The sequence below is a fragment of the Zophobas morio genome, unplaced genomic scaffold (genome assembly GCF_036711695.1).
Source record: "Zophobas morio isolate AGI-343-1 ecotype UQ-CSIRO unplaced genomic scaffold, CSIRO_AGI_Zmor_V1 ptg000024l, whole genome shotgun sequence".
Taxonomy (NCBI): Eukaryota; Metazoa; Arthropoda; class Insecta; order Coleoptera; family Tenebrionidae; genus Zophobas; species Zophobas morio.
In genome coordinates, this window is record NW_026972129.1 from 10,167,451 (window position 1) to 10,182,521 (window position 15,071).

A 15,071-nucleotide genomic window follows, 5' to 3' on the forward strand; every position below is an offset into this window, starting at 1 on the left:
CCATTTATTTTTGCCGATCTCAATTTCTTAATTATTAAAATAAATAATAATAATTTTTTCTGGGTTTTCATTCATTTTCTATTAAAAACTCGAAATTTTTTGCTCTTAAAGTTAGATTTTTCATAAGATAACTAGTACAAACCTGTCCTTGGGGCCTCAGAAGATGTTTGATGTCGGGCGCAACATAATAGTACACGTTGCAACTAGCTAGGCTAAACACGTAGCTATTTTTGTGCATTTCGAAAAAACATGTTCTGTTTTTTATTATTTTGATTATTATAATAAAATTATTCCTTTATTGGCTTTCTCAAGCAAAATAACAGTGGATGATAATATCATTCTGATTGAACCACTACTGTTATTTCAACGTATTTGCATTTAAAAAAAATCGGATGAAGAACTTAAAATCCACATGACTTTCGAATTAGCTCCTTATTCTCTTGCTCTTTTTGAAGATGACGAAATACGTAAAACAAAAAAATCTGCATTTTATGACCTATTCCCAGAAATGACGGTGAATGTTAACAATGTACAAAAATTTTCATACGTAATTGATGTTGGGATGTTAATACACCGTTGCAGGTGTCAAAAAAATACCTCAAAATCGATGGAAAGAACTCGTCGCTCTAAAAAAAAATGCATGTACGTAATGACATCGTATTCCACAAAAACACGCCTCTCAAAATAGGACAAGAAAAATTTTTAGCAAACGCCAAAAATAAGAGGAGCCTCATAGATATGCTACGAAGCACACTTGCGGAAAATAAAATTTTTTCTTGTCAAGTGGAAACTAATGCCGACCGATTAATACTTAATAATTGAAACCGAAATTAATTTGCAATCCGAAAACGTTGTAGTTTCTGACGATGTGTACTAGTTTTACTGACTGCGCTTTTACTAACAGATTGAGAAATTTATTTTCAAAAACCAGCAAAAGGCCAAACACCACAAAAAGTATACTTATCTAAAAGCTTGGAAATAGTATTACCAAAGTGTAAACAGCATATCCCTTTTTTAGATTCTTTCACTGGGTGTGACACGAAGTCCCCTTTCTCGCAACGGGGAAAAATATGTTTGCAAAAAATTTAGAGCAACGACTGGACTTACAAAACGCTGCAGCAGTTTTTGAAAATGAATGCAAAGACGCCATAACATTTTTAAAGCTCATGTTACATGCGCCCTTGCCTTATACGCTGCCCCTCAAAAATAAAAGATCTAAATATCTTAAGCTACAGCTCTTTTGTAAAAGCAACAGCTAAAAATAGCTGCGTTAAATTACCGTCTTTGGTACCTACTGCAGATGTCGCTTTTAGGCACTTCAAAAGAGTATACCTGCATGGCTCGGAAGAGAAATATTACCAGAAGAATGGGATTGGAAATATGAAAGCGAAATACTGATACCAGAATTAATGACGTAACTATATCAGCTCCGCAGACCTTACTGAAAATGATTATTTACGAACACAAAACAGGATGTGTATCATCTTGTGGGTGCAGGAAGAGTGGCTTGAAATACACTGTAGCTTGTTTAAAATGCAATGGCAATAGTTGTCCTAATCCATCACCTATCATCAAAGTGAATGAGATTGACAATGATAATGTAGATAATTGACTCAAAATTTTTCAGTTTTTATAAAATTAAATAATAAACATTTATTTTTTTATTAATGCAGTATATTTTACCTATTTTTTGTATCTTTGGTCCGATATGTATACGATTTTGGGCAACTTGCCTTATTATCAATTGTTTTTTGTAACTTTGTTATTTTTAGCTAAAAAATTATAAATTAATGTTAAAGTTATTGTACAAATATCATTTATTGTATATAAAATTGAAATCTACACTACAATTTTTTTTTCCTTCATATTTTTCTCGTTCTTCAATTAATTGTTGTTATAAATTGTTGTAATAGAAATCGGCAAATTTTGATGGGTAAACTTTTTCATTTAAGCTTTTAACAATGTAATCGAAAAGGTTTCACGAAAATCCATTCAGTGGAACTGGGTTCCGAGGTTTTTACATTTTTATGTCTTACGGCACTCCACTATATAGATTATAGGTGGTGAATAAATAGGGCTATATTAATAAATATCGTTATTTGCTAAACATAGTCTCGTCCACGAACCTCTGTCTTTTCGAATAATACCGGCACAATAAAATTCATTTTTTATAACTGACCTCACGTTTTGGTATTCGTGACAGCATAGATAGGGTTTTTAAAATAAAATTAAAATTAAAAATAAAAATGAAATTTTAAATTAGATTAGCAGTTTAATGAGCCCTAAGAAGGTTATTTATAAATAAATACCAAAATGTCAGTCGGCCTATAAAAAAAAATGAAATATGTTATGAAAAACCGTTTGAACTTGAGTTTCTTAAGTATTCGTCTAAAAAAAGAACAAATTTATCCCACCTAAATGGTTTTCGATTGGTTTATAATTAATTAGAAGCAATTAAAAACTCCAAATTATAGCACGACTTAATTTTATATTTAATTTTTTAAATGTGGGAGTCACCACAGTGGCACGGTTTTCCTCAGTTGAATTATTATCTAAGGTTTTATGGAAGCATATTCACTCGGGCAAAAATTTATTTAATTAAGATGATAAGAAAAGCTGAAACTAAAATCTTCTTCCGAAAATCACATTTGTAGAAAAACGAATTCAGTTTATAAGATCTAAATTAAGACACTGATGGTTAAATTAAGGGACAAAGCGGGTGCTATGTGCCACACAAATCGTTAAATCGCTCTCAAAACTTATAATTAGATCTTACTAATAATACTTAATGCTAATCACAGTTGACAACTTTCTTTCTAAACAAAAATTCCAAAATGAAATGGGTTTTAGAATTATGAGAAAGAATCTTGAGAATAAAAGAATTACTTGCAGGGAACGCTGATTCCGTGCAACCGAAGCAAAACAGTAGAGAAAAGTGCTTCGACAGCAAGTTCTCGATATAACTTATTTTTTAAAATATTCTTTAAGAGACATCTTGTTCAACCAAAGTTTTGTTTTCAGTAAAATATTAAGGAAATAGTTTGGGATTTAATTCTGTTATATTCAAAACACCCATGGATTGTCTTAAAAAGTATACAACCTTGACACATCTATTTCCTATTGCCTTTTATTAGTCACTTTTATCAATTAGATAGCTGGTTGTTAAATTTAAAAAAATCTGGGTCAAGTAGATATTTGAATACGTTTAAGGCTCATTACGAAAAATAAAACAAAATTATAGCACTTTTAACTTCACTTGTAGGCAATAAATGTCCATTGCGATGTTTTTGTTTGTACAGACACTTCCTAGTTTGTTTCATTATTTCTTACAGTTTTTCGGTTTTTTATAATGACACTACTTACTTGTACCATCCAATTCCAACTGCAATCAGTCCAACAGTTGCAGCGGCGCTAATTCCAGCCACCACAGCAATTATGTATACTCCTGCAGATTCATTCGTTGCAAGCTGCGGCTTAACAGCAACTACTTCCACTTGGTCATCCTTTGTAGTCGCTTTCACTTCTTTTCTGCCTTCTTTACCTACGCTTTCATCACTCCGATGAGCCAGTCGTATATTATTGTCTGCTAGCTGTTGAAGTTTTGACTGGATTTTTTGATCACCTAAAATAGTCTTCAATTAGTAGCCAGCTCGATGAGAAAAAAATCATTTTCTATTATTGAAAGTGGAAATAAAATAACATAATACATAATCTGATTTACAAATTATTTATAATATATTTTATAAGACGAAACAAATATGTAGTTCAAATTAAAAACTCCAAGTTTCAACTACACAGCGTAAGATCTTATTCTCCTTCAATACTTTTAAAATTTTATTTTCCAAAATTTATATATATGTTTTACTTAATCAGATCACTGAAAATTCGAGTGTTAACTGTAATTGGACAAGTCTAGGGAGAGTGACATCATATAAAATTGATCACTAGTGACGTAAAACTGTCAAATATTAAAAATCTATCACATGATTAATAATGAATTTAGCGACGAACTTACACAATTTGCTAAGCAAACAACAAAGTTTGTTGTAGTAATTTCTTTTGAAGCAGGTGCTTGAGCCATTATGCAATATGTTTACTGATATTTTAGTTAATCTATGCAATAAATTTTATGCATGACTTTATTATCACTCGGTATACAAGTGAACTAAAATTATTACCATATAATTTACATATTTTTCGAACATTTCAACTTTTTCTTTGTGATTAACACAATTCATTCTGGTTTTTAACAGCCACTCAATTTTGTCTAGGTAATCAATATGTTTTATCTAACTTATCTAGAATTAGTGACGCAAGCAGTAGTATCTAATTAATTGTTAAAATATAAGAACAAATGACACATTTTTACCTTTATCAGTTTCGACATTCTGAAAAAATCTGGCGTCCGATGGAGGATATGCAAACTGACTTGGATCATCCACCAATTTGGCATTTTTTAGCAGACTGCCTTTTCCAGACGCCTCTTCAGTGTTTTTTTCAACTCCTTCGCCTGGAATACTTTCCATGTGACTAGAATGGGAGGTTGCCGGCTGATGAACATGTCTTTGATGTTGTATACTGTGTTCCCTTATTTCGTCCCCAATATCGTCTTCGCCAAAACTAAAATCGTCTTCATGTGGATAAGGTCTAACGTCGTCTAAAATCTGACTATTGATGGGATAGTTAAATCTGTCGTAATTGAGATTTTTTTCTATATTTTTGTACTCATTGTAGGCGTCCTCGATAGGAAGAGAAAGATCTTCTTCACTGTTAAACTGATTTTGGTTTCTGTCTAAAAATTCTTGAAATTTTTGTAATTGTTCTGGAAGCTCTAAAGGAAAATTTTGTTCTTTTTTTCTGGTTCCCCAGTTTTCAAACAACGGCTTCTCCCAGGGCCATCTCCGATAATTTTCATCATAAAGCGGGATATCTTCATCGTTCTCTAAACGCGGTCGTTGTTCTTCAGAAGACAAGTCAAATTTCAAATCTGCGAAAAGAATTTTATTCAGAAATTACGTGGAACTGGTGGGACTTGTGACAGATTCTTGAAGAAATTAAAACAAATCGATGGTAGATATCCGACATCGGTTAGTGAGAATTAATTTACTTTCTCAATTTGTTTTCCGCTTGGCGAAATTCACCTTATGGAGATAATGCAAATAAAGCACGAATACATCCGTCTTTATAAACTCTGAACAATTTACTACTTTTTTGATATTATAAATAAAATAGCACGACAATCAATTAAAATAAACCAGTAAATTACAATTACGAGTGTATACATTAAAACTTCAGGACAGCATTATTTGTAATCTAATACGTTTTAATTCCATCACAAAATTTAAAATAATTCTATTTAAAATTAAGCAAATTTGCGTAGTCTCTTTTTTCGCTTAAAAATAAAAGCAATTTGCATTTCAATTTTTTTGCATTTTAACTTTTCCTTTAAAAACAGGGCAAAAAATTTACATAAATGAACTAGTTTGTGAATCGTGGATAAAATTTTAATTAGAGGGAGAGCATACCCACTTTAAGTTCCAACAAGCGCTTACATTCTCCAGATTAATATCAAGGACTCTGTCCATATTTTATGCGTAGATTGTTGACGCTTTGTGTCACTTTATCCTTTCATTAAAACTTTTAGAAGCTGTCTACTATGAATCTCTAGAACCTCAAAATTAAAAAAAAAATTAAAACAAACGTGATTACTTAGGTTATGGTGAATATAGCGAATCGCCAATTATAAGTTTTTTGGTTATCTCTTCCAAAAACTGTCTAAAATCTACAAAATATTGTGTACATTTATTTTTTCTTAACTTACAGGGGTTATCATAAACAAATAAAACTCACAGAATCAAATTTCATAAATTGTTTAAGAAACTGATTTGTTTGGTTATGCTTTAGAGCCGACGGAAGTTCAGTTCAAATAACTTGCCAACAATTTTTAGAACGGTGTACACGAAAAATTATTAAATGAGGCCATATTTAACTGATTAAATCAAAACAAGTTCTGGGAACAAACAGACAACAGAACCGTTGTTGTTATTATTATTGACGATATAATCACAAAATTTTATTATAAAAATCTGACTTCATATATACGCATAGCATGCTCCTATATATTTAAGTTTACAATTCACCTCTATTTTTGTTTTATAATTTTTTAAAAAAAAAATGGGCTCCCATAACTAATTGCGATTCGGGAGCGAGAAAATTCTGTCTAAATAATTTGAAATAATTATACATATGTATATAGGTATCCCAAGTAAAACTCCGCGAGCTTGTAACTTGAAAAAAAATTAGGTTTGCGTTTTTATCTAGGACATTCTGTATATACACATATATATAAATGTAAAATTTCATATTTCCACATAAAATAACAGCAGAAATAGATGTTACGATTTCAATTGCTTGAATGCGTGTCATAAACACGTATTGTGTACAACAAAGCCTGCTAAAGCTATTATCTATATTAATAAAAGCTCCCTATAAATTTTAATAGGATTTTAGGTATTTTTTATTTCTGTGTCTTAGCATGGCTTTCTGGTTAGTGAAGTTAGCAGGAGTTCATAATATACGATTTGAACTAGGTTATTATTAAAGATGTCAGATCACAGAGGGGGGGCAAGCTAATTTCACTTCAGCGCTCCTTTCAACGGATCTAAGTAAAATAATAGTAATATAGTGGAACTAAAACAAAATTTAGGGAAACTTGCTGAAGCTACATTTAAACTAGGAGTAGAAAGTGGTAGCTACTTTCGACTAAATCTAACTAAAAATCTAATGTTTAGTGTATTCAATTTAGTACGGAAATATCTTATTTTAGCGACTCAACTTCATCATCTGAGAGTAGTATAGAATTTCCGTCGTTCAGATTTTTTGTTTAAAATACGATTCCTCCACATTGTTTGTGGTTAGCTTTGTATACGTATCAAAATTACATTGAGAGTTAACATTTACTTAGCCTCCCACCTCGAAAACAAACAGGCGGTTATCAATATTTTTAAATGAAACTGTTTTTAAATAGTTTAATTATTCAAGTGCCTGTGCGATGCCAACATCAAGAATAACAAATGTTTCTCAAATATTAAAAATAACAACTTTTTGAAAAGAAAAAATTTTCGACAGCTCATCAGTTTTTACAAGCATTTGCTACGTAGCGCTCATTATTTAAAACTCATTTTGAATTTTCTAAAAATAAAGTCGTTATTATGTATAAGTCGAACCAAAACAGACACTTTAAAGATAGTGTTCTATTAAAAATTCAAGTGTACCTACTTTGGTTGTGTAGGTATATGGTGTTCTGCGTAAGTACTGGTATACTCGACCACTATCACAAAATACATCCGGTCAGAATAAAAGATATCCTGATAGCGATGTATGTATAAAGTTAACATGTACTGTATGTGTTTCAACTTCCATGCGATCGTTACGTGAAATAATTTTTAACGTTGTAACACGTCCCAATGTTACAATTATAAGTTAAATGTCTGAACAACGAAATTACTTTGCAGCAATGTGTCCATAAAAAGAACATAAAAGGTTTTGAATAATTGAAATGACATGAAAATATAATTGATAAAAAAGAATAATGCTGAAACTCTTGTATGTATGTACCTTCATTAAACGAAAGTTGAACGTGTAGGTAGATAGGATTAAATGGAATTCTTGTAATAATTGGGGTATCACTTCAAGCTGACGTCGAGAATTTAAACACGTCAGAATGAAAAATTACATGTTTGATTTGTGTTTTATTTATTTTAATATACAAACTTTTACAGAGTAATGTGAAAAGTTACAAACATTTGTAAACAAAGAATTTACATTAATTCAGTCTATTTCCGTGCTCTATGACAATAATAAATTACAAACATCAGTATAACGAAGAATGGATAGCTTTTTACATAGATAATGTGAATGTTACTTTGAGGAAAAAATTTAAAATACATATTCGTTTAATGCTATTGGAATCAAATATTATATTAATTATATTATATATACATAAATAACTTTTTTTAACAGACGAATAAAGCTGACACTTAATAACAGTCAATGACATAATTATTTTCACGGTGCACGGGTATAAAAAATTGTTTGCCTTGTCTATAAAACATACATTTTTCCTACGTCTGCCTTTACAAGTTATCTTTCCACCTCATTGACATACCTCAGACATTAATCATTTTAATCAATATCATTTATATACTTGAAAAGTAAAACATATAAAATAATAAATAAGTAACACATGAATATTCACGATCATGTATTTGTTGAATACCATAATAACCTGTCAACAGCTTCCTCAAATTTGCTGTTTTTTTGACAATATGTAGGTATTTTCAAAGTGCTCCAAAGTAATTTCTGGTAGTTAGCTGTTTATTATAGTTATTTATGTATTAAGGGCATAATTAGGGAGATTATTCCCTAGGGCGACATTCGACAATTATGCTCGTAGTAGATACAAAGTTTGATTCTATTTTAGTTTCTAAAATATTTTTAACGAAATATTGAGTATTTTTGGCAAGATTGTGTGAACTGTGCCTATGCGAACTTCAATACGTAGCTGGCTATTATTCTCGTATTGTTATGAATAATTGTTGTTTATTTGTTAAATGTTGAATATCGAAGCTTGTCTGAATAATTAATTAATTAATGTGAATGAATAATAATCAATCGTTGCTTTTTTAACTGATTTGTGCCAATTTATGACCGTATTTGGTGCTTATAAACAAGATTATGGGTCCAAAATAGAATAAATTATAATTATTAAAATATTACAAGGTATTCAGAAAATGTTTTGCTGGCATTTTTCAAGGAAAAATAAAAATTTATGAAACCCATCAGCCTTTGGACTATCTATAGTACGTTGAAAAAGAAACAACACTCTTCGGGAAAGAAAACACCAATATTCTGAAATATGCTAAATTACTTAATAGGATTTTTGAAGCAAAAAACAATTGGACGTAAGCCAAAAATGTCGAAAACTGTGTCAAGAAACCAAGTTACAACACCGGAAAAACCGGATGATAAATTTCTAGTGATAAAGATAATCAGTTAGTTAAATTTTAAACAGTTTACTCTAAACTGGTATTTCTGAGGTTTGTTGTCGAAATGAACTTTATGAGTTAAACGAAAATAATGTTCAAGAAAAAAAGTCCATTTCAACTGTCAAAATTCTCGGCTCCAAAACTCACATAACGAAAACTTTTACAGTGGTCAGTGATGACGAAGTGGACTTTACAGGAATTTATAAAACAATATACACCGTTAAGGAAAGGAAAATCTGCAGCATGTAAGAAACAAATGTCACATCAAGTTATTGGTTTCAATACATGTGGCCATTTGCCCCAAATAATTTTTCCTTATTTAAATTGAGATATTCTACGAGCCATTGCTTCCACAGGACTTCTGTGACAATGTTAGCTACCGGTGCGGATTTGCTCTAAATAAAAAGATATGGTGGCTGGACACCATGAACAGTTGCCAAAAGTTATATTGGTAATTCCATAGGCAACTAAATAGGACCTTTTATTTGTAACAAAACGGTTAAATTTAATGAAAGTGGTGACTCTTGTTCTGTTGATTTAACACAAATACCAGTAATACTGTGCTATCAACTCTCGGTGAGCAAGGGCTAACAGTACAAAATGTTTCAAATTATAATATTACCATAAATAATATTATTATAATAAATAACTAGGTATATCTAAATAAAAATAAATATTGCAACAAAATGTTGTGTTCAGTTTAGATCTACCTTTTCCGTCTGTTCGTCTGTCTGTCTGTCTGCCGTCTGTCCGGATTTTTAGATAGTCTCCGAAACTACTCGACCGATTGTTGTTAAATTTTATATGTATATTACGAATATCATCTAGATGGTAAATTGTTCACAGTAAATGCGTTTTAAATTGTACAAAATAACATAGTCCTACATCTGTAGTTTATGACTAAGTTTTAACTGTGGCGTCCAGATTTTTGAAAAAAAAAATCGAAATTATAAAACACATTTTGCAATTTAATTTTGAATCCGTAAAACCGAATGCTTTGAAATCTTGCAGATATTTTAAAGTTATCATAAGCATTACAATTATTTTAAGATTATGTACATATCTTTATTTCAACTTACATCAAATTTTACAGTTATTCGAAAATGCTGGATATGTTTCGTTGTACTTTAGGTGCGAGAAAAGTTCTGTCCAAACAATGTTTCTATATTTTTTTATTACAGTTGCAGTCGTAGGAAAAATCTTGTTATGTTACATACGCAAAAAATCTCTTGACTCACTAGTTCTAATTTTTTCGAAGCGCAGTTTACTTTCGCTGTAAATTTTCCAAACTCGCGCTTAATGTTTCGTTTTCCACTTTAGTTACATCTAATATATAAAATTCTTATGTCACAGTATTTGCACCCAAATGCACCCAAACTCCTCCGAAACGGCTTAATCGATTTTTATGAAATTTTTTGTGTGTATTCGGTAGGTCTGAGAATAGGTCGTAAACTATTTTTTATATCCCTAAGTGATACGAGTGGTCCACCCAAAAAGTTTTTTGTTTATTTTTTGGACAAAATTTTTTATTTTTATTTTTTTAAGATTTGGCATCAAAAATACATATAACTCATATAACTCTAAATTTTCACCCTTCTACCACCAACCCCCATTTTTTAATAACGATATTAGTATCTTTACTTTCATCCACAGATGCGCAATAGGGTTGTAAGATGGCTGTTGAATATAATCATTGTCGTACGATAAATTTTTATGTATAATTTATAATTTAATTTAATTATAATTTGTTTATTTATTTTAATTTAATTTTTTATTTAACTACCAAAATAATCACTAGAAATAATGTATATGCCAAAACAACGTTTGCCGGGTCAGCTAGTAAATATCTAAAACATTAAAATCTACAAGTTTATTGACATATTACTCAATTTTGAAATCTACATTAAACATAAAGTAGACTGAACCAGATATCCGAAATTTTACGTCTTATTCTATTGAAAAGAAAATCCAAGGATATGTACCCAAAAGGGCTTAAACGTTTTCAACAAATGAAATAAAGCAATGTGTGTTTTTGGCATTACAAGAGCCTGCAAAAGAAATGAGCTACACAAGTTGGAATTTTGAGATGTAAATCTTTTTAGCCACTTTTAGTAGTACTAGATACTAAAACGAAAACAACACAAAAATTCACAGTTACGGAAAAGTATAATGAAATAATATACCTGCAGTAACTCAAAAATTTTCGTCTAAAACTCGTATAACCCCATATTTTTTATCAATTATGTCAACAGAAAATGCAAAATATAAAACTTTGGAACAAATAAGTTTATACACCTGACACTGCTTTTGTTGCAGTTCTATACAGGGTGTTATTGAAACATACTTACAACAAAATTGACAGTTTTTGGCGAAGTCTAAGAAGTCTCAAAAACTTATTTTGTGTTATTAAAATTATAAGGACAAAAATTAACCCTTATCCAACCATTTTAGACGCTAGTGAAGGATAAATAGGTAACATTAATTTATTTTAGTAAATCCTGTAACAACAAAACTTTTGTCAAGACTAAATGTTGCTATAGAAACGAAAACTGATCTTTTTATCAGAGGCGTACCTACAACAAATTTGAACATAAATTTTAATAATTTTTATCTCTAAAAGGAGAACACTTTTACTTGAATTTTTTTTTACTTTCCATACTTCTAGACCAATTTCCGATTTTATTTTGTACGTACCTTTCTAAACACGCTGTATAACATCGCTAAAACGTCACGGTGGATGGAAATCCACAACAGTGGCCGAAAGTTACATCGACGAGTCTATTCAAAATAAGATCAATCTAAGAAATCATATTTTGAATTCGAATGAATACTGCCAAAGCAACAACTCATTAAACACTGTTATATCAACATCAACAATAGTATCCATCTATGATATTAAAAAATGCTAACCCAATTGCATTTTAATAAGTGTACCATCTCAAATGTGACGACCTATCGAAAGAAATAATCTTTCATTGTTTCTGTTAAACTATGATTTTTTGACACTTCGGTTTGTATTATTGTATAATATTAATTATTTTAATACTTTTTTAGTATTTTTTCTATTTGCGAATAATAAATTTTCGAAATAAAGTGGTTATTTTTCATTCCTCTGATTCATCGTAGAAAAAAAAGTGTCTATAATAACTCTCAATGTCTTCATGGTATAATATACTGTTGTGTAAAGAAAATAACTTGTTCATAATTCGTGTTTGTCAAAATGAAATATTTTTTAATGATAAAACAGTGTAGTTATTTTCATTCAAATACAGAACGTATTTTATATAATATTCTATATTATAATAAATAATAAATGACGAGATAGAATGGAGAAATCACAGTGGTATAACGTCTTTAGTTCTCTTGAATACACTAAATAAAAAAAAACTTCATTCATGTGAACCAATGTACTACTTCGCGTACTCGTTGCGTAGATAACTGTTTCAAACTTTGTTGTTATTGGAACATTTGTGGAATCTAATTAAAGTCTGGTTGAGCTGCTTCCCTCCGTACGTCGTGTGTTTGTTTAATATAGGTGTATTTAAAACAATATAAGAAAACTGTAGAAGTAATCGTGTCCAATATTAATTTTTGTTCATACTTAAAAAAAGGTAAATTATCCAATTAAATAGAATGCTTCTAACGTGTTTACGCATAAAAATTTTATTAAAGCTGGTATGATACTTTAATTTTATTAATATTATGTTTGTAAAACACAGAGAAACTCGAGTAATTGAATTTAAGACTTACGTTTTAGAAGCTTTTGATACTGTTTTTTTATATTTCGTCATATGAGATAAGTTGCATCAACTGATCTATCAAAATTATCTAAAAAACTCCACACGAACAAAAAAATCTGTTAAATATGAAACGCATTTCCGATTTTGATGGAAATGAAGCCAACTTTTATTTTTTAAGTATAATAATTAATAATTATTATCTTACACTGGCTATACAGCAAAAATAATAATTTTATTGAAAAACAAAGAACAAAAATTGTGCTCGATTTTGTGTTGTAACTTTTTTATTCCAAATTTATATTTAATGCAGGCAGTATATATAAAGTCATTTTAACTGAATTAAGGCGAAGGACTCAGTATATAATTGATTCGTTTTGTTTTGTCATAATGACCTATGAATTTTCTTTTTATTCGTTATTCAAGATACTTAAAACTTTTACTGATTACCAGAAATATAATCAAATTTTAAACACAAAGTCTATTGAGTGAGCAAGTTCTTGTAATTTATCCACTGAGAATAATTGTCACTTTAATATTCATAACAACAAAAAAAATTCACAATTTGTAAAAAACCTGGTGTTATTTTAAGGTTAAATTTAAATATACAGTATTCACCGCTGTTTTTGCAGTGGATTGTTACGTGAAAGTAGTTTTTTTAGATAACTTTGAATTTCTTAGGTCGCCGTCTTTCCACTTTTTGCCTCTTTTTCTCCTTTCATTTCTGAGGCAATCTTTAAAAATGCGACAAAACATGGGATCCTATTTCCCATTTAACGCAAGGCATTTCCCGACAATTTTATTACAGAATCTTGCTTGAAGGCAGTAGCCTTTTTCACAGCGCTCAATCTTTAATAAATTTTATTATTATTTTCCCTCACAGTTTATATATTTAACACGATAAATTTAATTCAGTACTAGTTACATTTGTGGCGTATATAAATAATAAGAGAGAAAGTTATTGATTAAAAGTTTACTAAACTTGTTTCTTGGGGTTCGTTCCCTCTATAAAATGGTTAAATATTAATGACAAAAACAAACAAATAAAACTACGTATTTCACAACAAAATTAATAATAATAATAATTTATCGAGTCTCTCGTTATTCAAAGGGTTGCTGCTTTCAATAATTGTGCTGGAATAATTATTTCATAAAAAAATGAACTATTTCGAATTTCAAATCTGGAACAACAAACGTATGGTTTTTTATTGAGCGAAATTTCCTACTTGTTTTATTTTATGGAAACGTATTCATTTTAATAGATTTTTTCAGAATCCACAAACTCAAAAATAAATCACCCGCATATTGATATTCAAAATTTAAAATGAATATATTTTGCATTTAGAAAAAAAATGAAAATCCAGGAGTTTCCTTAGCAAATTCGAACATATCTCCTAATTTTACCGTCATACTACCGCAATATTTTTCCACGTAATCTTTCCAAATGGGACTGAATTTCCCCGCTAAGATACTAAAACTGTTTATTTTCCAAAAATGTCTCATTTTACATGCCATGGATTATAGTCCGAATATATAATAATGTAAACTTGAACATTAACTATAGTACAAAATAAGATACATATGACCAAGGAGAAACATATTGAATAAAATTGGAGGTAAATTTCCCTGATTTTACAAGAAAAACTTACGTCTATTGCAAAATGTAATTCAACATATGTAAACTGAACATTATCTAGACAATAATAACATAAATTAACGAAATACCATTTGCATATTTTTTTTTGGAAACGGTATTTTAACCCAAATTTCATAGATCGTATTATGATTATTAATACTACAGCTGAATTCATATTTATACATAGTCTGAAATATTTGGCGGTTTTTTTTTTCACAAAAACACATCGCGTTCCAGGTGACTGATAAAATCCATTGATAAATATGAATATAACTTACCCGGATAAATTTCCAGATCCCCGGAAGCACAAACACTACATGATATTACGATGACAATACATATGAAAGTGAATTTCATATTGTATATTTCCAGGAGGTTCAGTCCATATGTTTTCACAGTCCTGCCATTTTTCCAAGTAATCAATAGGAAACCCAACATGCCATTGGGCGACGCTACCGACGTCACAGGAGGTGCTAAAATTCCCAGCTAGTGAACTGACTATTTTCATTGACTGAACAAAACTGACACAACCATCACAAACGATATGCGCACATGCGCCCCCACTTTATTATAACACGCAGTATTGCTGATAAATATCGTAACAATATCTGCTGAAAGCTCTGCTGAAAACTGAAATTTTGTTATTTTAAT

At 30.0% G+C, this 15,071-nt stretch overlaps 1 protein-coding gene across 2 annotated transcripts in view; it reads right to left on the minus strand.

The window, feature by feature from the left end:
* LOC135135130 (uncharacterized) overlaps window positions 1–14,952 on the minus strand; it is an 84,789-nt gene extending 69,837 nt beyond the window's left edge. For both annotated transcript variants that reach the window (XM_064064127.1, XM_064064126.1), the window contains exons 1-3: window positions 14,699–14,952; window positions 4,370–4,987; window positions 3,364–3,622 (exon numbers count right to left, since the gene is read on the minus strand). In XM_064064127.1, coding sequence (XP_063920197.1) covers window positions 3,364–3,622; window positions 4,370–4,987; window positions 14,699–14,858 — 1,037 coding nt within the window. In that variant the 5' untranslated portion in view covers window positions 14,859–14,952. The remainder of the gene's footprint in view (window positions 1–3,363; window positions 3,623–4,369; window positions 4,988–14,698) is intronic.
* Between the last annotated feature and the right edge of the window lie 119 nt (window positions 14,953–15,071).